The following is a 20,012-nucleotide window of genomic DNA, read 5'->3' on the forward strand; positions in this document are numbered from 1 at the left end:
TGGATGGGTGGATGGATGGATGGATGGATGGATGGGTGGATGGATGGGTGGATGGATGGGCAGATGGATGATGGATGGATGGATGGATGGGTGGGTGGGTGGATGGTGGATGGATGGATGGGCATGTGGGTGGATGGATGGAGAGATAAGTAGACGGATGGGTGGATGGAGAGATGAGTGGATGGATGGGTGGATGGTTGGGTGGGCGGGTGGACAGATTGATGGATGGATGAATGGGTGGTAGCTCTCAATATAAGCACTATCTCCATTATTGGGGGTCCTAGCTTCTCTTCCCTGAAGGAGTTTAGTACCTGTGCTGTCTCCATCCTTCTGGACCTTGATCTGTTTAGAAACAGAAGCCACGTCCCACTATTATTTTGCCCACAACAGAACTGGGTGCAGAGTAGGTGCTCAGGGAATATTTGGTGAAAAGTAAACAAACCCTTGCAGTCTGAACTGTATGAGCCCCGTAGATCTCCAGAGAGTTAGGACATTTGGAATTCAGAAACCAGGGGCGAAATCCTGAATCTGCAGACGTTCTGGAGTCCAGAGCCTTGTGAAATTCTAAGCCTGTGGACTCAGCACCTGGCCCAGGGCCTGGCGCCTAGGAGATGCCAATGAATATTAATGGGGTGGATAAGGGGACAGGGGACAGGGGGAGGTAGGTATGCGTGGATAAGTGGGTGGATGGGTGGATGCAACACCAGAAGTCCAGTCAGCTCAGCTCACTCCCAGAGCTCCCACCTCCACAGATCAGGGGGCTGCTCTGGGTCTCCCAACCCATCAAGGTTCCCTTTGCTGCTTTCTTGGGGAACAGCAGACCCCCAGAAGCTGGGCCCTGTATGGGGAGGGCCTCCCTGAGAAGAAAACATTTGTTCAAAGACCCAAAGCAGGTGAGGAGGGGAACTGTGTGATGATCTGGGAGAAGAGCATCCAGACAGAGAAAACAGCCAGTGCAAAGATCCTGGGGCAGAGTGGGTATGATGGAGGTCCCCAGCTTTGCCACTTCACCTCCTTCTCTTTCTCCACCTCTGGTCCCCAGGATTACAGGAAGTTCTGGGCGGGCCTGCGAGGTCTCACCCTCTATTTCTACAAAAGCAATCGGGACTCCCAGGTAAGGATGAGAAGAGAGCTCAAGAGCTGGCCCGCCCTTGACCTCAGGGCCCAGGCAGAGGGTGTGGGTGGTGTGGCTGAGCCAGGGAGCCTGAGAGGCCACAGGCCTGGTGCTCAGATCCCCGCTCCTGTGCCCCCAGCATGTGGAGAAGCTAGACCTGGGAACATTCGTGAAGTTCATGGATGAGGCCCCCTGGGGGAGCGCCCAAGATCCTGGCATCCACTTCAGCCTGGTCCTCCGGAACCAGGAGGTCAAGTTCAAGGTAGGAACATTGGTGGGGCTGGTGGGAGACCCTCCCTCCCCGTCCTGCCCACCGTCAGCACACACTGGCGTGGAGTCAGAGTCTACTACTGGGCTGGAGACACCAGGCAAGTCACTTAAGCTCTCTGGGCCTCAGTTTCCTCAGCTGCAAAGTGGGACAATATGTCTAAAGTGCCCAGGACAAGATCTGACCCACGAGGATCATCACTGCTATCATTCAGTCTTTCAGCGAAAACGATTGAGCCCCTACTGTGTGCCAGACACTCTTCTAGTTGCACAGCCCTGAACAAGACAATCCCTGCCCTTGTGGAGTTTACAGTCCAGTGGCGGAAGCACACGATAAACAATATCAATATGTAAAATCTATGGAGGGTCATTTGGCGGTCGATTCTAGGGAGACAAGCACCAGGGAAGGGAGAAAGGGGGATCAGGATCGCAATGTCAAATGGTGTGATCAGGGAAGGCCTTACTGAGGGCCCGAAGGAGGTGAGGGAGCCAGGGCGGTAGATATCTGTGAAACAGCTCTTCAGCAGAGGGCACAGCATGTGTAAAGGTCCTGGGGCAGGACCGTGCCTGGCGTGTGGGAGGAACCTCAAGGAGGCCCGTGAGGCTGGAGCAGAGGGAGCCAGTGGGAGAGAGGGAGGAGGCAGGGCAGGGAGGGGACAGGGGCAGGTCATGTAGTGCCTTGTGGGCCACAAGGAGGACTTGGACTTTGACCCCGAGGGAGGGGGAGCCCTGGGATGGTTTAGAGCATAGGAGATACATGATCTATGTTTTTAAAAATGTTGATGTAATAACATTCAAGAATTGCCGGAGTCCCGCCCCGGCTGAGTCCAGGTTCCTGAGGGATGGACGGCGTCAGCGCAATGAGGGGAAAATAAAGAGGACGTGAGACTTGGGTTGGTGTTAGCAAGTCCAACTTTACTGTGCACAAGTGTATATTTTTCAGGATTAGTACAGAAATAGTTCTACAAATATTCTCAGAGAGATAAGGAAGTAAAAAAGGAGCACAAGAATATTTATTAGCATTCTATTCTATAGAGCATAAGGTTAATGGTAGTCTTCTCCGCAATTAGCTAGTGTTTGTTGTCTCTAAGCTAAAGGAGATAGGTACCTAGGCGTCTGTTGTGATTCATGGTAAAGTTAAATCAAAGAGAGAAGGTCCAGGCCTCCGGACAGGACAGCAGTCCGTCTGGTTACATCCTGGGGGAGCCATCCCTGCCTCCCTCAATCATTTACGCCATTAGTGTAGACGGTTAATGGGAACAAAATGCGACTCCAGGGTGTCTTATCCCCAGGGCTATCTGCATTCTCAGCGGGCAGTTAAACATCTTTACATTTTCGCGCCCTTTAGGGGGTGGAAGCATTCCTTTGTCTTTTAGATTGTGGAGCTAACAGTCCCTTAAGCACACTGCCGGAGAAAGTATCATTTTGTTAGTAAAGTAAAGGGCTGAAAAGCTAAGCTAAAGTATATATCTTCAAGAGTAAAAAACAGAAATAAGTATAGACACAACCTTGATAGAAAGCATGCATATATTTCAGAAAATATCAGGGGTGTCGGCCGGCCATTCTTCACCGAGGGGCATCCCTGCACCCCTCGGCCCTTCTACTCATCAATTATTTATTACTTATTGCTTTTAGGAGAAAACCTCTATAACATTTTAACAGAAAGCAGAAGGTCAAGAATAATATATAGATACTTCTTGATCATCCAATTAACCAGCAAACTTAGAAGGACGATGCATGTGTATATTTAGACAAAGAACTGGAGGGAGAAGGAAACATTAACCAGATGGAGGCCATAAACCTAATTCGACATCTTATCTGGGCAGGATTCCTTTCTGCTTGTCTCACATGGGACTGTGTGCTCCTCAGTTAATTAACTGAAAAATATCTTGAAAGTTACCTGCAGGGGGTCACATTCTCTTACTATGTCTAATTTTCCCGGGAGGGAGTGCCTCCCAAGCAGCCACCCAAAGGAGTGAAAACTGGAGGTTAAGAAAGGAAAAGGAACGAAGGGCAATTAGAAGCAGCACAGGTTTCAGAACTATGTGAGGGGCCGGCCGGTTATTCTTCACCAAGGGGCGACCCTGCACCCCTCGGCGTTAATCGGCTGGACCCTGTCAAACAGCAGATCAAATGATGTAGCCACGGCTCCCGGCAAAGAGTAATAATATCCCATATTACGAAGGACTTATATGCAGACAGCATCTTAAATTAACCCGTCCTAACTCATTGAATCTTTAAAACAGTCCTTGGAAACAGACGCTATTATTCCTCGCGCCCCTTTCACAGATGGATAGACTGAGGCTCATCCGCACGGACTCTTTCTTTCTCGCCCTAGGTGGAGAGCCTGGAGTCTCGCGAGATGTGGAAAGGCTTCATCCTCACGGTGTTGGAGGTGAGAGTGGTCTCCCCCGGACTCCCCCTGGGCCTCCTCAGAAATCCCCTTTTTTCTTTCCATCCTTCATTCCCCCAAACAAGCCTCTGAATTACAGCACACTGCTCTCAAACCGACCGCCTACAAGCCAAATTTAGCCCATAAACATCTTCTGTTTTGCCAACAAAGTGCTAAAAAATTTAAAGTTAGCTGCCAGCACTTAAGAACCAGGAGTTTTAGTCAACGTTCCTGATTTCTATTTTGACTCATTTGTTCCCTGTCCGGCCGCTGCCGGCCATCGCGTCTGGCACCTTCCTGGCCCCTGCAGGCCGTGACTTTGAGACCCCACCTTCTAGCATCTGCTTTGTCCCCCACCCCATCACCGAAGTCCCTCTCCGCATCCTCTCAACAACCTCTTTGCTCTGTGAGGTGTAGGGCGGCTCTGGAGCCCCCGGATCCGGGTTTCCATCCTGGCTCCGTCCGCCCTCTGGTCTCAGTTGGCCCTCTGTGACATGGGCGCAGCCGCCCGTTCCCTGATGGCCGGGCGCGGTCTCTGTGCCCCGATCGCCCCTCAGCTCCGTGTCCCGTCCAACCTGACCCTGCTGCCCGGACACCTGTACATGATGGCCGAGGCCCTGGCCAAAGAGGAGGCGCGCCGCGCGCTCGAGGTGCCCTCGTGAGTGCCCCGCCTGGCCGAGGGGCTCCAGGATGGGGGCGGGGTGCAGGGCGTGGCGTTGGGTCTTGAGTTGCGTACAGGGCTGCAGCCGGGCGGGGGCGAGGATTAGGTCCCGTATTGGGAGCCCGATTGGGGGATTGGGGGCCGGGACAAGCTGGCGGGGGACGGGTCTGGGTCACCAGGAGTGGGTCTGGGTCTTTAGGGGCGGGTCGTGGTGTCTGGGGGGGGGGGGGGGGGGTCTCCAGGGGGGGGTGTAGGTGCCGGGGGGCGGGTCTGGGTGTCTAGGGGCGGGTCTAGATGTCTGGAAGCGGGTCTGGGTCTCTACAGGCGGGTGTAGGTGCCTGGGAGCGGGGCAAGATTTCCAGGGACGGGTTTAGGGGCCTCGGAGGCGGGCCTGCGGCTCCGGGGGCCGGGTTACGTGTCTGGAGGACAGGGCTGAGCCTCCGGAGGCGGAGTCTGGGCCTAGGGGACGAGGCAGGGTCTCCAGGAGTGTGCCCGGGGGCGGGGCTATGTGCAGGTGGGCGGGACTGGGTGTCCGGGGGCGGGGCTATGTGCGGGCGGGCGGGACTGACTGCCCGGTGGGGCTATGTGCGGGTAGGCGGGCCTAGGTGTCCGGGGGTGGGGCTATGTGCCGGTGGGTAGGGCTGGGTGCCCGGGGCGGGGCGGGGCTGGGGGGGCGTGGCTGGGCCCAGGGGCGTGGTTACGTGCGGGAGGACGGGCAGGGCCTCTGGGGGCGGGGCCTGTCCTGAGTGAAGGGCGCGGCCCCCCCGCCAGGTGCTTCATGAAGGTGAGCCGGGTGGAGGCGCAGCTGCTCCTGGAGCGCTACCCCGAGTGCGGGAACCTGCTGCTGCGGCCCAGCGGGGACGGCGCGGCCGGAGTGTCGGTCACCACGCGCCAGATGCTCAACGGGTGCGCATGCGCGGCTCCGGAACCGGGGCTGGGAGGAGGGTCGGGCGCGGGGGCGTGGTCAGAGGTGAGGGAGGGTAGTCAGGGTTAGGGGCGGGGCCAGGTCGAAGGTGGAGTCAGAATCCGGGAGCGGAGCCCGCACGAGGGGCGGGGCCTTCCCTGGGGGTGCAGTCCATCGGGGCATGGTCCTCCCAGGGGTCAGTGCCAGGACTAGGAGAGGGGTCTTTCCTGGGGGTGGAGGCAGGGCCTGGTCCCCGCTCCTAAAGAGCCACGCCAGGAGGGGCCGTGGTCAGTGTGCAGGGGAGCTGGAGGGGGTTAGGCCCCCCACGGGGCGGGGCCAGGGCGAGGGGCGGGGCCTTCCTTGTCCTGAGCCCGGCCGCCCGCTCGCCCGCTGCCTGTGCAGGACGCCGGTGATCCGGCACTACAAGGTGAAGCACGAGGGCCCCAAGTACGTGATCGACGTGGAGGAGCCGGTGAGCGTTGGGCCAGGGTCCTGGGAAGCGCGCTGACGGGGTCCACGCCCCTCCCCCACCCGCCCTGACCGCGCCCCCTACCCGCCCCCAGTTCTCTTGCGCCTCGCTGGACGCAGTGGTCGACTATTTCGTGTCGAACACCAAGAAGGCGCTGGTGCCCTTCCTGCTGGATGACGACTACGAGAAGGTGCTAGGTGGGTGCGGCCTCAGGGAACTCGGGGGGGTCTAGTCCGCGCCTCTCTAGTCCGCGCCCCGTCGGGGACACCCCTGGAGCAGTCCCTGGCCGCCGCGCCTCCTCCAGGCCGCCCTCTCTGTTCCAGGCTACGTGGAGGCAGATAAAGAGAACGGCGAGAGTGTGTGGGTGGCGCCCTCGGCCCCCGCGGCCCCCAGCCCAGGTGACACCCCCTTCCCACGGCCGCCCCTGGGGCAGAGGGGAGAGAGACCTGGGACCTACATGGCGCCGCCTGTGCCCAGTCCTGCACACAGACTTGCAGGCACCCAGAAATTCCCCAGACCGTGCCCTCTAGGGCTTTCCAGGTTGTGGCAGAGCTGGACACAGACCCTCCCAGCCCTGTAGAACCGCCCCTGGGGAGCCTGGAGTTGGGGAGAAGTGAGGGGGCAGAGTGGGGCAGGGCTGCCTGGAGGAGGTGTTTACTGAAGGTCTCAAAGGATTTCAGGATGCAGAGGTGTGCGATGAGGGGATCCGAGGCTGCCCCAGGAGCAAGATGGGAAATGAGGGTGGGCGCTGGGAAAGGGGCGGAAGGAAAGCTGGAAAGGTCTGTGGGGCGAGCGGCACGGTCCTCCGAGGGCTAGGCAGATGTGGGGCGCCCCATGTGCACGATGGGCATGCACATCCACGTCCATACACACGTGCACACTCACGGACGCCAACTGTGTCCAGTTGCATTATCAGAAGCTCCTATGCAGACAGCTTTGTCGACAAGGGCTCCACACACGCATGAATACAAGTGTCACACACTTCCGGTCCCGTGCAGCCACACGCAGACCGTAAGCCACAATCAGGTGTGTGCACACAAATACAGACGCATTCGCCCACAAGCACAAATTCTATTTATAGATACACGTGTGTGCACACCGGTATAGACCAGTACTGAAGTGTATGACCAAGCATCCTTGCCTTGTCGTGTGTATACACGCATTAGGCGTGTGTGACGAAATCTTTCCATATATCCAACTTATGCAAATTCACCCAGTGGATGTGTATGTGGCACAGGGACACTAACATGTGCACACATGGGCACGTGCGCAGACACCCACGCCTCTGTGTAGGCGTGCACACGTGCATTCCCGCTCACGGAGGCACACAGACCCCCGCCACCCCGAGGTGTCCCTGCACCACGCGGGCCCCAACTGACTGCTGGGTCCCACCAGATCCTGCACCCCCGAAGCAGCCACCTCCTGCGCCCGTCAAGCCTGTGTCTGGCCAGGACAAGCGGCCCCCGCTGCCCGACCAGGATGAGAACTACGTGATCCCCATTGCAGATGCCCCCGCCGCCAACTACGTGAACGAGGACGGTGGGTGGGGGACCGGGGCTGGCCGAGAGACGGGGGCGGGAGGCAAACAGCCGGAGGTGACACGCCACGCCTTTGTCCACGCAGTGCTTCCCCCTGGCCGACCCGTCATCCTGAAGCCCAAGAGGTTGGCAAAGGTTCAGGCAAAGCCCCCAAAGCCACCTGTCATGCCCAAGCCAGGTAGGGGTCCCTCCTCCCAGCCCCTCCCTCATCCAACGGAGGGCCAGCCTCAGCTGTCGCCGCCTTCTCCTTCAGAGCCCAGAGGCCTGAACGGCAGCCCGGCCAGGAAGCCAGCAGGCAGCTCAGCGCAGGCTCTCTTCCCCACGACCGGTAAGGGGCCTGGGGGGTCGACGCTGGGTGGGCTTCCGAGGACCCCACACTCTGAGGAGCCTGGTGCTGGTTTAAGGCTCCGTCTTGAAACTCCTCGTGCCTTTTGGACACATTTTCATTTGCCCCGGGCCCCGAATTCTGCGGCCGGTCCTGGGTGGATGTGGGGGGACGGCACGCACCGGGGATCCCGGCGCCGCTGAAGCCTCAGGTCCCCGCCCCCCCAGGGTTGGGAGATGTGACGGCAGAGCTGGAAGAGAAGCTGCAGAGGAGGCGGGCACTGGAGCACTCGGCAGGACGTGCTGGGGACCAGCGGGGCTACCTCGGAGCCAAGCCGTCCTCCCAGAAATAAAAGCACGCGTGACCCCTGGGCCTGTGCGTTTGGCTTGCTTGGAGGGGCCCGTCGGATGTCTGCCCATAGCTGACCCCATTGACCCCCAGGATCCTCAGCTCAGCAAAACCTGCTGTCTGACCCTGTAAGAAAAGCCCATTTCACAGCTGGGGCAATTGAGGACCAGAGAGGACCGGGACACACCCGGTGCCGCCCAGCCCGGAAGAACCAGCAACACGGCCTGGCCAGTGTTTGACCTTTATTAGGAGGCGGGTCAGGAGGAGGGCCCGGCCTGGGGCTCCTCATTCGTGACCCCAATCACAAGTTAAGGCTCCAAGCAGCAAGTGACAGGAGGGGCCCCTGCTGAAACGGCCGAGGCCTGGCGACCGACCCCAGACCAGCCCGGCTGGGTGGGCGTCCCATGGCCTAGGTGAGGCTGGTGTTGGAGCTGCTGGTGGCACTGCCCCGCTTCTGCAGGCAGCGCACAGAGCTCGGGACCTGCAGGCCTGTCGTCACCTGGAAGCTGCCACACCACACCTGGGGGACAGGGAGGGGAGCAGGCAGGCTCAGACGCAGAGCCCGGCACCCGGCGCCCCCCGCTCCTGTCAGCTGGGCCAGGGGCCGGGGTCTCACCGTGAAGGCGGGCAGCAGTGGCTGCGTGAACTTGGCCTTGAAAGTGTGCAGGAGCTGCTTGGTGCGCGCGTTGTAGAAGGACAGGAGGCCTGGGGTGGAGGGCAGAGCGACAGGGGGACCGGTTAAGAGCGGTCTGCGGTCGAGAGACGAGGGGGTGCTGGCAGACGCCAGCTGGGGCCCGGGCTCACCTTGGTGGAAGTCGCAGTGCACGCCCAGGCTGTCGGGCACGGGCGCGTCCAGCACCTTGGCCTTGTTGGCGTGCTTGGCTGTGAAGCTGACCTGCAGCCAGTTGTTGACGTGCAGACACCAGGACGCGGCGGTCTTGCCCAGCTGCTCGAAGCGGCCCAGGCTGCGATAGGCCACCCCTACGCCGAACGCCTTGCTGTCGGGCTCGTAGCGCACCTCCCAGTAATGCTCCCCGCCGTCGATCAGCGTGTCCCCTGGGGTGGGGGGGGAAGCGGGGGAGACCATGTGGAATCGGGTCCCACCTGCCCTTCCACCAAGGGACAGCCGCCCAGATACTCCCCAGACCACAGCTATTCCCTCCAGATACTCCTCGGCCCCCAGCTATTCCCGCCAGGCATTCCCCAGGCTTCATTAACTCCCTCTAGACACTCACTAAGTCCAGGTGCTCTCCAATCCTCAGCTAGTCCTTTCAGGTTCTCTCCAAGCCCAAGCTACTCCTTTCAGATACTGCCAGGCCTTCGAAACTTCCTCCAGTTCCTCCCCATATTCAGCTACTCCTCACTTCTTCCCAGAGACCAGATAATCCCCAAACCCTTGCTGCTGCTCCTTGCTCCGACCCCAGGTATTCCCACAGGGCTCAAGTCCTACTAGAATCCAGGGCTCTGGGACTCCTTCCTGTTGCTGTCTGAGTGTAGATTCTATCCAGAGCCCCAGCTCCTGGTGGAGGCCAGGTTCTTGCAGATCTCAGCTCATCCCTGAGTCCACATCCTCCCCAGGCCCCAGATTCTTGCCACCTCAGCTACTCCCTGATCCCGCTATTCCTGAGCTCCAGCTTCTCTGCACACTCCCGCCCCAGCCAGATCGCAGCCCGTCTCCATCTAATATCTCAGCTCCTCCCCAGGAGGAGGGCTCACCCCGTGTCCATTCCTTCTCCAGTCGTGCTTCTCCCTGACCTCAGTTACTCCCCCCACCACGACTAGCCTAGGCTCCTCCCTTTCAAATCTCAGCCACTCTGCAGACACCCCCACACCCTCCCCTGCTTCTCTCCCAGACCCCAACTCTCGCCAGTCCCAGATGCTTTCCAGAAAGTCCGGATCCTCCATAGATTCTTACCTGCTCCTCAGCCCATAGCTTATCCCCAGAACGCAGCTGCTCCCTAAGCCCACCTCCACCCCGATTACTGACCACACTGACTCTTTCCCACCTCAGCCTCTTTTTCAAGCTCTTTTCTGGAGAGTAGCAGTTCCCCTAAACTCCAGTTCTGCCAGGGACTCCAGCTTCTCCTTCACAGGATCTAGTCCCTCCTGCCGTGCTATCCGCTCCTCCAATCCTAGCCATTCTCTCAGCTTCTCCGACACCCGCTACTCTCCTTGGCTCCTCCACACGCCCTAAGCCATTTCCCCGAACCCCTGTCTTGCTTCAGCTCCTCCACAAACCCAGCTGCTCCACAGGCAATCGTCCTTCCCAGCTACTTCCCAAATCACAGCTACTCCCCAAGTCCCAGCTACTTCTCAGACCCCAGCTACTCCCCAGACCAGAGCATCCACACGCTCTGGTGCCCCCCAGTAATCCTTCATCCCCCAATCTTCCCATTCCCCCAGCACCACATGTTACTGGGACCATTCCCAGAGAAGTTTTGTGGATGGCTGCCTCGGTTTCCCCAAAGGAGTTCTCTCTCACACACCCCCATCAGGGCCCTGCCCAGAGTTCCCCTCTCTCCTCCCATCTTCCCCGCTCCTTACCCAGCACCGTGTAGGACTCAGCTGTGAAGCGATCCCGTCCCCCGCGACCTGAGGGCATCCTCTTGGGGGATGGAGTACCTCTGTGGGTGGTAGGGAGGGATGTCCAGTTCAGCTCTCACCTCCCCATGGGAGGTCTTTCCTGGTCCACCCCAGCCACAATGGACTTGTCATCAGTCCTTGACAGTATTCAGTTCTTTTCATACACTGGGTCTCTCATGTCAGAACATGCCTGTGCCCTTCCTCATCTGGAACTCCTATTCAACCGTCAAAACCCAGTTCAAAGTCTCCTCTCGCTTCATTCACTCTTTGGGCTCCCCCCAGCTCCATGTCCTTCCCTCCACCCCAGCCTTGACCACGCTGGGCTCCATGGGAGGGGACAGGCTACCTGGCCGGCGAGTTGACGGGAGACGCCGTCCGCCCCTTGCCATCTTTCTCACGAGTCTTGATATCCTGCACCTTCCCGCCCATGGCGTCCCACTCGACGGCGAGATCCTCCACCCGCAGGTTCTGGTGGGATGTGGACGCATCCAGGCGGAACATGAAGGCTGGGGCCGGGCAGACGTGGGAGTCACAGAGATGGGGAAACCCAGAGAGACACGGAGAGAGACCGAGAGAGACAGACAGTGACCAAGACAGACCAGGACAGGGACAGGGAACAGAAAGAGACCAAGACTAAGACAGAGAGAAAGAGACAGACACACATAAAGACAACAGGCAGAAAGACGGAGAGAGACAAGATGGGGGAGGGTGGAGGGGGAGGAACATGGAGCCGGAGGAATGAAGCCAAGGGCTCGTTGCCTAAAGGTCTCCCAGGTCTGGAGCCATTTTCAAGTCACTTGTGCTGCCCTGTGCTTCCGTTGGGGATTAACCCCAGGAAAAGGGCTGGGCTACAGCATGACGGCGTTAAGCTAGGCTGCAGAAGGACTTCCTATCAGGGCAGGCAAAGGGGTCACTGGGGGAGGGGAGAGAATCTGTCTTCACTGCTGATATCCCATCCCCAACTCGATAGAGCACTTTTTGGGAAGAGAGAGAGAATGTATGTGTATGTGTGTCAAAACCATCCAGGTATAATGGGATCAACTGCAAAAGCAAAGGACGAAAGCAGGTTTCTACCAGACACTCAGGCTGAGGCATCTACTGTGGACTGAGCTCTGAGCTTCCCGGCAGCCAGGGCAAAAAGGGGCACTGAACCCTGATTAGAAGACTCTTATGACACACCAATCCCTGGGGCCCCGGGAGGGAGAGGCTGTGGAGTCACAGGCAGGGTAGGGGTGCGAGCCAGTCACCTGGTGTCTCCAGGGTCACCGGCTCGGAGAACTCGCCTGCAACTGCCTTATTACAGGCCTTCACCCGGAAATTCATGTATTTCATGTCAAACTTGAGACCTAGAAGGCAACAGAGGATCTCAGCACTGTGTACACTTTGAGCAATAGGTTAGAGGCCCCCGTGTCCCACGGTAATCCCACCGCCCCTCATTCTAAGGAGCACCTTGCAAACGACATCTTATCCATGGGAAACCATCCTTGCCCTCATTCACGTGTTGGAGTATGGATAACTTGGCTCCGCCCCCAAGACAACTGGCCAATCAGAATGCTTTAGGACTCAGTCACAGCGATTGGTTCGGGGATAGGCACATGACCCGAACTGGCCAATCAAAATCTGCCCTGGGACTTTGGCTGGTATTCTAACTTTCCTCTGGGCTGGCCAGCCAGGAGGCAGCCGCTCCCGGGAAAATGTGCCAGCGCCTTTGCAAATCTCCTTGAGAATGCAGACCCCAGAGCCGCTGAGGGCGGGAACAGAGGTGACGAGTCATTGGCTGGAACCCCTGGATCTAGCCACGCCGGGTTAAAGATTTTCCCTCCTACTAGGATATATCCTGCCCTCCCTTTCTGTCCTTTTTTTTTATTATTCATTTCTTCTAATCTTAAAAAATAAAAAGCAGCGATCAAGCTGTCTTCCCCCTCGAGCGAAACCTCTTTGGAGATCTGTCCACACGCTCTCTCTGCCGCCTCACCCCTCTCCCTCCTCTGGGGTTGAAGTCCCCACCTTGCACTTCCTGGCTGCCCGCTCCCTCCCGCCTAGAACACTCTCTTTCCTTGGCGGCCACAGCACTGCCCTCTCCTGGCCGTTCCCTCTAGTGGCTCCCTTTTGGTCTCCTCTGCAGGTCCTCCCTCCCTGACACCCTTAAATGTCGGGGTGGCTCAGTCCACGACTCCCTCACATTGCTCATTGTCCCGTTCTCACCCATCAGGCACCATCCGTGCATCCACGGCACCCACAGCCCAGCCTCTACCCAGACCACAGGTCCAGTTGCTTCCTGAGTGTTCCCTGTCGGATGCCCATTCTCTGGGCATCCCAAACAGCCCTTGGCAGACCCTGCTCTAAAGCCTCCCATGGCTCCCCTTGTCCCCAGGAGGAAGTTTCAGTTCCTTCTCTCTCCCCTCCCTATAGATGTTCTCTCTGCAAACATAACTAGTTCCAGACATGAGGCTCAGCGCTCTGGCCTCTGAGCCTTTGATCAGGCTGTTCCTCTGCCTGGAAGGCTGGCGGTGCCCATCGAGACGGCCTCACGCTTCTTTGCAGCCCCTTCGCTGAGGCCAGCAGTTTGCTCCGTGGCGCCGCCTACTGTCCCAGAGCTAAGACGCCCCCTCAGAAGGCACGGATTCACAAACATGGAACCCCTCGGACGTCCACGGCCTGGACTTACTCACTGTGTGCCTCAGTTTCCTATCCTGCCATCTGGCCATCATACTCCCCACACTGAGCCGGGTTCACATCAGACTGAGATGAGTGGAGGAACGGAAGTCATGAACAATGAACCCACACCTGCCCATCTTTCCAAAGTATCAACGAGAGAGCGAGTGGATTGCAATTAACCACACGGGACCTCTGGCTGGATTCAACTTCCGGCTCCGAGGAGGTCACCGCCCAGGAAGTTTTTAAAAGGCGAGAGGGTGTGGCTTTAAAGGGGATGCAACGGGCAGCCGGTGACAGAGCAGATCTACACCTTGATTGTGCGGGTGGTGACATGGTTTACACACGGGATAAAATGGTGAATGAGATCACACGCGCACACACATAGGAGTGGATGTAGAACTGGTGAAATGTGCGTGAATGCTGCAGAGTGTACCCACGTGTGTGTCCTGGTTTCGATAGTGAACTATGGTTATGTAAGCTGCCCCTATTCGAGAAAGCTGGGTATATCCACACCCTGGAATATTACGCAGCCATGAAAAGGAAGGAGGTCCTGACAGCTGCTCCCACGTGGATGGACCTGGAGGACGTGATGCTCAGGGACGTGAGCCAGACACAGAGGGACACACACTGTGTGGTCCACTCACAGGAGGTCCCCAGAGGAGCCACAGCCACAGACACAGAAAGTGGATGGGGGGGCCAGGGGCTGGGGGAGGGGTGGGAGTCAGTGTTTCATGGGGACAGAGCTTCCGTTTTGGGGAGATGGAAAGTTCTGGAGACGGATGGAGGGGATGGCTGCACAACCATGTGAATGTGCTTCACGCCGCTGAGCTGTGCGCTTAAAAATGGTTTCAATGGTCAATTTTATGTCATGCATATTTTACTATAATAAAAAGATGGGGGGGAAAACGGGGTGTGTTTCTTTTAATTCCCACGCCAAGGATGAACCAATAGCTTCCCAGGCCCTCTTGCAGGCTAGACTGGTGGCTTTCCATTCCTGCAATTAGCATGCTCATTATTAACCATGTATGCTAATTACAGATGAGGAAGAGGCTGATTACAGCCAAGAGCCACAGTGGTAGTTATCTTGTCAGCAGGCTCTCCCACCCCCTGAGGGTTTCCCCTGGCTCAGGACGGCTCTGTAAGCTCAGGAGGGACCCCCGATTTTTCCCTCCTTCAGAGGCTCCCCTGCCAGCTGCGTGGATTCCCCCTGGCTTTCCGCTTCCTTATGACTGTCAAGGAAATCCCAAATACTTGGAGGGTGGCCCGGAGCGCCAGCTTCACGAGGGAGAGGATTTCTCTGCTTTGCTCATTCAAAGACAGCACCTCGTATACTGTAGGCGCTCAATAAACTAGAATGAATAAATGAAGGCTGGGGGGATGGCAGAGACAGGACACGGATGGAGGGTGCCTTCTCTCCCGGTGCCTGACTTCTCTCATCTCCAAGTGGGTAATGGTTAGGACGTAGCATGCCCTCAATGAACGGCGCAGTGGCTGTCATCAATATCGTTTTCATTATGATTACTTTCTGCCATTCCTCATCAGCCCAGCCAGGCTGTGCTCACACCCCGTGAGCTTTGGGGTCTGCCCCGGGCCTCCGGGGGGCCGCTGGGGAAACGGGAGCCTGGAAGGGCTGAGCGGCACTGACCGGTCAGGGTGTACTCCGTCTGCCGGATGCCCTCGACCACCATCCAGGGCTGCTCCTCCTTCAGGCGGGGTGGGCCCTCGAAGTTGGTCCGCCGGTACTCCAGCACGTAGTGGTCAATCTTGCTGTCCTCGTCCGGCATGCGCCACACCAGGGTCACGCAGTTATCCGCCACCAAGGACTCGGCCAGGTCGATCACGGGGGTGCTGGGCACTGCCCGGCACAGAGCGGAGAGCGGGGTCAGAGTCCTGCACCCGCAGAGGTGGGGACCTCCCTGGGGCCCCGCCCGCAGGAGAGACCTACTTGTGGGAGGTGCCCCTTCAGGTTTTGGTGCCTGGGGGGTGGGGGGTGGAGCTTCCCAGGGTTCCACCAAGGGGTTGGGGATGGGAAGAGCTTTCTCAGGGTTCAACCAACATAAGGGTGGGCCTTTTCAGGATTCTACCATTTAGAGATGGCACACTTTCAGAATTCTCTACCCATTGGGGCATGGCCTTCATGGGACTCCATCTCTGGTGGGTGGGGCCTTTTGGGGCTCTGGAACAAGGGGTGTGGCTTCCTCAGGGCTCCACCCATGGGTGTGGTTTTCTCATGACTCCACCCACAGGGTGGGTGGGGGCATTCGTGTGACTCCACCCCCACAGGGTGTGGCTTCCTCAGGGATCCACCCACATGGGCGGGGCATCCTCACGACTCCACCCCCACAGGGGTGGGACTTGCTTGTGGCTCCACCCACATTGGGGTGGGGCATTCTCACGACTCTACCCACGTGGGTGGGGCTTAACCATGGCTCCACTCCCAAAAGCAGGGTATTCTCAGGTCTCCACCCCAGGGGCGGAGCATTCTGAGGTTTCTATGCCTGGCTGTCAGCCCCACTCCAGGCCGTGTCTCGGGCCCTCCTAGACTCCCCGGCTGGTTCCCTGAAACCCTGGCCCTCCAGTGGGTTCCCCCCTCACCAGGCAGGAACTTGAGTGCCTGCAGCATCCGCCGCTCCTGTGCAAAGTCCACCATGAGGTGACTCATGTTGTCGCTGACCTTGGCTTTCAATGACAGCCGGAAGGCGGGGGCCATGGTCACACTGCAGCGAAGGAGGTGGAGGCAGCCTGCTGGCAGGCGTCTCGGGGGGACCCAGGCCTGGTCCTCCAAGCTGTGTGGAGGGGACCCCCTCCCCCTTGTTCCGGGCCAAGGGACCCTCACCTGGGTGTCCCCACCTTCACACCAGGGGCGGGGCACTGGGGTGGGGGCCAGATCCCAGCATCTTACCCATCTTTGATTTGCTTGGCAGCCTAGAAAGAGGGACAGAAAAAAATCCAGAGTTTTCTCAACGGAACCAGAAAGCCATTATACAGACAGGGAAACTGAGGCTGGGCGTGGCAGCCGTCTGCCAGAGTCCCCGGGCACTGGGGCAGAAACCCTGCTGTTTCTTAGCGGTGCCCTGAAGGGACAGGCAGGCAAAGACAGGCCCCCGTCCCACCCCACCTCCTGCCCAGTGCCCAGTACACACGGTAGACCGATTTAGCAAATAAAAATACAGCCATGCATCGTTTAATGACGGGGACCCATTCTGAGAAATGCGTCGTCAGGCAACTCGTCGTTGTGCGAACATCATAGAGTGTGCTTGCACAAACCTAGATGGTACAGCCTCCTACACACCTAGGCTCCACGATACTCATCTTAGGGGTCCCCGTGGTCTATGCAGCCCGTCGTTGACCGACACGTCGTTACGCGGTGCATGACTGTGCAGGACACCCCGTTAAATTCGCGTTTCAGATAAACAATGAATGATTTTTTTTTACTATAAGTGTGTCCCATGCAACCTCTGGGATACACTTATACTAACTATGGCAGGGGCTAGACTTATCCTCCAACAGTACTCGTGGTTGACATGAGAGGCAAGCTTCACTGGGCGGCCCGTATTTTCTCTGGCCGCCAAGGCGCCCACCTGCGGGAAGTCCTTGCTGTCGGCGGCCTGCAGGGTCTGGTTGGCTGTCTCCAGAAGCTCCTCGGAGCTCTCCAGGGCCCGCGTGCAGGCAGCCAGCTGGTTCTGCGGGTGACGTGGCACTGAGGGAGGGCCACCTCATCCCGCAGCCCCAATCCCTCTCAGGGCTCTGGGCCACCTTTGGGATTCAGGGGACCACGCCATTCTCGAACTCCAGTGGGGACAGGAAGGATGGGGGGGGCGGCACCTTGCTCCTGGCAGCACCTCAGAATCACTCGGGCATCCCTTCCTTAAAAAGCCACGTGCCCAGGCCACACCTGAGCCCCCAGGCTGCACATTCCCCCGGGAGGGGCACCTGGGAGGTTAGGAAGCTGCCCAGGAGGTTGTGGTGCAGCCTGTGGGACCCCAGCTTGGAGTCTGAGACCCCATGGGAGCCATGGGAGGTGTCTGAGCGGGAGTGATACTGTCAGATCTGGGGGACCTATGAAAGGGCTGGGAAATCGGAGATGCTGGGTGAGGACCGGAGGGGAGGAGGAGCGGCCAGATGTGGGGGCGGGGCCGTGGGGACGGAGAGGAGGAGGAGGTGGATGCGAGAGGGGATTAAGAGGGAGAACAGGTGGGTGGGGGTTGATGCGCCATGGCCGGGGAGGGGCCAGGGAAGCGGAGGCCAGGCCTACACCGTGGAGGCGTCTGGCTCCGGACACTGGAGACACTTGGGGGCATCTCCGAAAAAGGGAGGGAGGAGGAGGAGTTCTGGAGGAAGATGCCGAGGCCAGCTGGGCTCCGTGGAGTCTGAGGGGCGCCGTGGGGGGCGGCATCTGGGCGACTCCCCCGCATGCACACCTGCAGCTCATAGGTGCGGCTGGCGCGGTCCTGCTTTATCTTCATGAGCATGCCTTCCTTCAGCTCCTCCAGGACAGAGAAGAGGGACAGGAACTCCGCCTCCAGGTCCTCCTGCACCTTGGCCGAGTTTCCCTTGGAGGGACATGGCGGGGTTGGAGCGGCCAGCGTCGGCCAAAGCCCGTGCTCAGATGGGGAAACTGAGGCCCGGACATGGCAGCCAGGCCCAGAGTCCCACGGGCAGCAGCAGCAACAGGCCGACGTCTGTGTCTGCCCCTCCCTCCCTCCCTCCCTTCCACCCACCTGCCCCAGACGCCCCCCGGCTCCCTCCTGGGCGGGGCTTGGGGGGCCTTGCTCACCTCCACATTCAGGAGCATCTGCTTAAGGGAGTAGATGAAGCTCTGAATCTCCTCGTTCTTTACGGCCAGCGTCGTGATGATCTTCCGAAGAGCCTCCTGCCCCCATGGGAAGCACACACATGTGCACACACGCACATGCACGGCCGGTCAGCCCCTCCGCCCGGCCCAGCTCCCCCACCTGGGGCTCCCCGCCATGCCCTCCACGGATCCACAGGAGATGTGGGCCCACCGTGCCAATGGGCTTGGGCATCTGCCACGAGGCAGGCCCTGGGCCAAGCTCCGCCCCGCGTCCCCTCGCCTAGCAGGTGGGCACCACGAGCACCCCCATTATACAGGGGAGCAAACTGAGGCTCCTAGAGAGGGACAGACCCTGGGCCTGCACACAAAGCCTCCAACCAGGTAGCTATATCCCGAGGTGGGGGCTAGATCGAGGTGAGGGGCTAGCCTGGGGAAAGATGAAAATGGTGCCTGCAGAAAATGGGCTAACCTGGGGAAGGGGACCTCTGGGAAGAGGCATTAGCAAGGAGAAGGGAGGAACTCGAGGAAACGGAGTGCTGAAGAGCCCAGGTAGGGGGAGAGGGAAGGGTGGGCTGGGGAAGGGGATGCTGGGAGGGAGGGAGGCGGCAGGGGAGGATCCTGCTGGCGCCTGTAACTCTGACCCAGGCCTCACACAGGTCCCTTTTCCCGGGGCGCAGGATCTGCGGGGTCACCTGTGCTGAGCTGGCGGGGCGTCCTCCGGGGCTGGGCGGGGACCAGGACACCTGGTCCGCAGTCCGGATACGAGGGGTGGGGGATGGGGTCAGGTCTGGGTCCGGGTTACTGGGCGCGGGTGAGGGGCATGGAGGGGGTGCGCCTGGAGCCAGGCCAAGAGGATGAGGGGTCCGGGGGAAGGTGGGGGGCTGCGTCCCGAATGGGGGGCTAGACCCGGGCGGGGTTGCGGCGGGGGTGGGGCCTCGGCTGCAGAGCCGCGGGGGTGGGGGGGGGGCGGGGAGGGCGCTGCGGCATCACCTGGTCCCCTCCCCTTGTCCACCCCCGCCGCGCGCCCCGCCCCGGTCCTACCCTCTGGTCCTCCATGGCTGCAGCCCAGGTCGTCCCCGGCCCGGCCCGCGGGCCCCACTCGCTCTTCTAGTCCCCAAGCTGCCTTTGCCGCGGCCGGGAGCCAATGGCCCGCCGAGCCCACGCCGCCGCCGCCGCGCCCCCCGTCTGCGCTCCATCACTGGCCTCAGTGCGCAGGCGCGTCCCCCGCGGCAGGCTGGGAAGTGTAGTCCCACGCTGGGGTCGCCGAGCGCGGGCACCCCCAGAGCCTGAGGCCCACCAGGGGACATTGGTCACGATGTCTGAGCTGGAGAGAGCCCGGAGCTGGGAGGCTGGAAGCCTGAGTTCGACCCCTGGCCCTGCCATGTGACCTGGAGCCCCTCCCTACTCCTCCTGGTGCCTCAGCCTCCATCCCGGCTTGTTCACCCACTGGCTGCTCAAACTGGAATTCTACCCCCCGGCCCCGGACGTCTGGACCCTGACTGCTCACACGCTTGCGTTTACTGAAAAGCCAAGGCCTTCGCCCAAGCGGATGTACAGCCCCCAATGCCTTCTTTCTTTCCCCTGCAGCACACCTGAACTCCTACACATCCCACAAAACCCCAGGCTCTAACATCTCCTCCGGAAGTCTCCCTGCCAGCCCAGAATTCACAGGGCTGGAAATATCTGTGTCCAGCTCTGTCTTCCGGTCAGCCCGCGGCTGAATCTATCCAGGATCTCCAGCACTGCCCCTCGGCAGTGGGCAGGGGGAAGGGTGGAGCTTCGGAAAGTCCTGCAAAGTCTGAAGGAGGGGGAGGCTGGGAATCTGGGTGTGTCTGCTGGGGTGGTGCCTTCAGAGAGCCACCGCACGGGCCTCCCTGTGGTCGACAGGGATGATTCTGCGAAGGACACAGGCCTTCTTCCGTCTGGGTGAGAAAAGAGGTCACACTGTGGTTGGGGGT

The 20,012-nt window shown here is 59.5% G+C and overlaps 2 protein-coding genes across 4 annotated transcripts in view; one reads left to right on the top strand and one right to left on the bottom strand.

The window, feature by feature from the left end:
* STAP2 (signal transducing adaptor family member 2) overlaps positions 1 to 8,041 on the top strand; it is a 9,179-nt gene extending 1,138 nt beyond the window's left edge. Inside the window, exons 2-13 of one of the 3 annotated variants that reach the window (XM_046685711.1) lie at positions 1,043 to 1,114; positions 1,254 to 1,376; positions 3,720 to 3,776; positions 4,331 to 4,431; positions 5,206 to 5,340; positions 5,741 to 5,810; positions 5,902 to 6,004; positions 6,131 to 6,205; positions 7,203 to 7,346; positions 7,431 to 7,523; positions 7,599 to 7,673; positions 7,898 to 8,041. In XM_046685711.1, coding sequence (XP_046541667.1) covers positions 1,043 to 1,114; positions 1,254 to 1,376; positions 3,720 to 3,776; positions 4,331 to 4,431; positions 5,206 to 5,340; positions 5,741 to 5,810; positions 5,902 to 6,004; positions 6,131 to 6,205; positions 7,203 to 7,346; positions 7,431 to 7,523; positions 7,599 to 7,673; positions 7,898 to 8,022 — 1,173 coding nt within the window. In that variant the 3' untranslated portion in view covers positions 8,023 to 8,041. Of the gene's footprint in view, positions 1 to 1,042; positions 1,115 to 1,253; positions 1,377 to 3,719; positions 3,777 to 4,330; positions 4,432 to 5,205; positions 5,341 to 5,740; positions 5,811 to 5,901; positions 6,005 to 6,130; positions 6,206 to 7,202; positions 7,347 to 7,430; positions 7,674 to 7,897 lie in introns of all 3 variants that reach the window. The other 2 variants (XM_046685710.1, XM_046685712.1) reach the window with 2 other exon arrangements.
* A 386-nt stretch (positions 8,042 to 8,427) lies between these two features.
* On the bottom strand, positions 8,428 to 19,110 carry FSD1 (fibronectin type III and SPRY domain containing 1). The gene is made up of 13 exons (XM_046638352.1): positions 19,096 to 19,110; positions 18,037 to 18,132; positions 17,681 to 17,812; positions 16,841 to 16,942; positions 16,162 to 16,184; positions 15,855 to 15,976; positions 14,905 to 15,114; positions 11,849 to 11,947; positions 10,948 to 11,107; positions 10,563 to 10,642; positions 8,823 to 9,074; positions 8,635 to 8,723; positions 8,428 to 8,538 (listed from the first exon to the last, which is right to left on the bottom strand). The coding sequence occupies exons 1-13, from the start codon at positions 19,108 to 19,110 to the stop codon at positions 8,428 to 8,430; spliced, it is 1,491 nt and encodes a 496-aa protein (XP_046494308.1).
* Between the last annotated feature and the right edge of the window lie 902 nt (positions 19,111 to 20,012).

Source organism: Equus quagga, chromosome 14 (assembly GCF_021613505.1).
Source record: "Equus quagga isolate Etosha38 chromosome 14, UCLA_HA_Equagga_1.0, whole genome shotgun sequence".
NCBI lineage: Eukaryota > Metazoa > Chordata > Mammalia > Perissodactyla > Equidae > Equus > Equus quagga.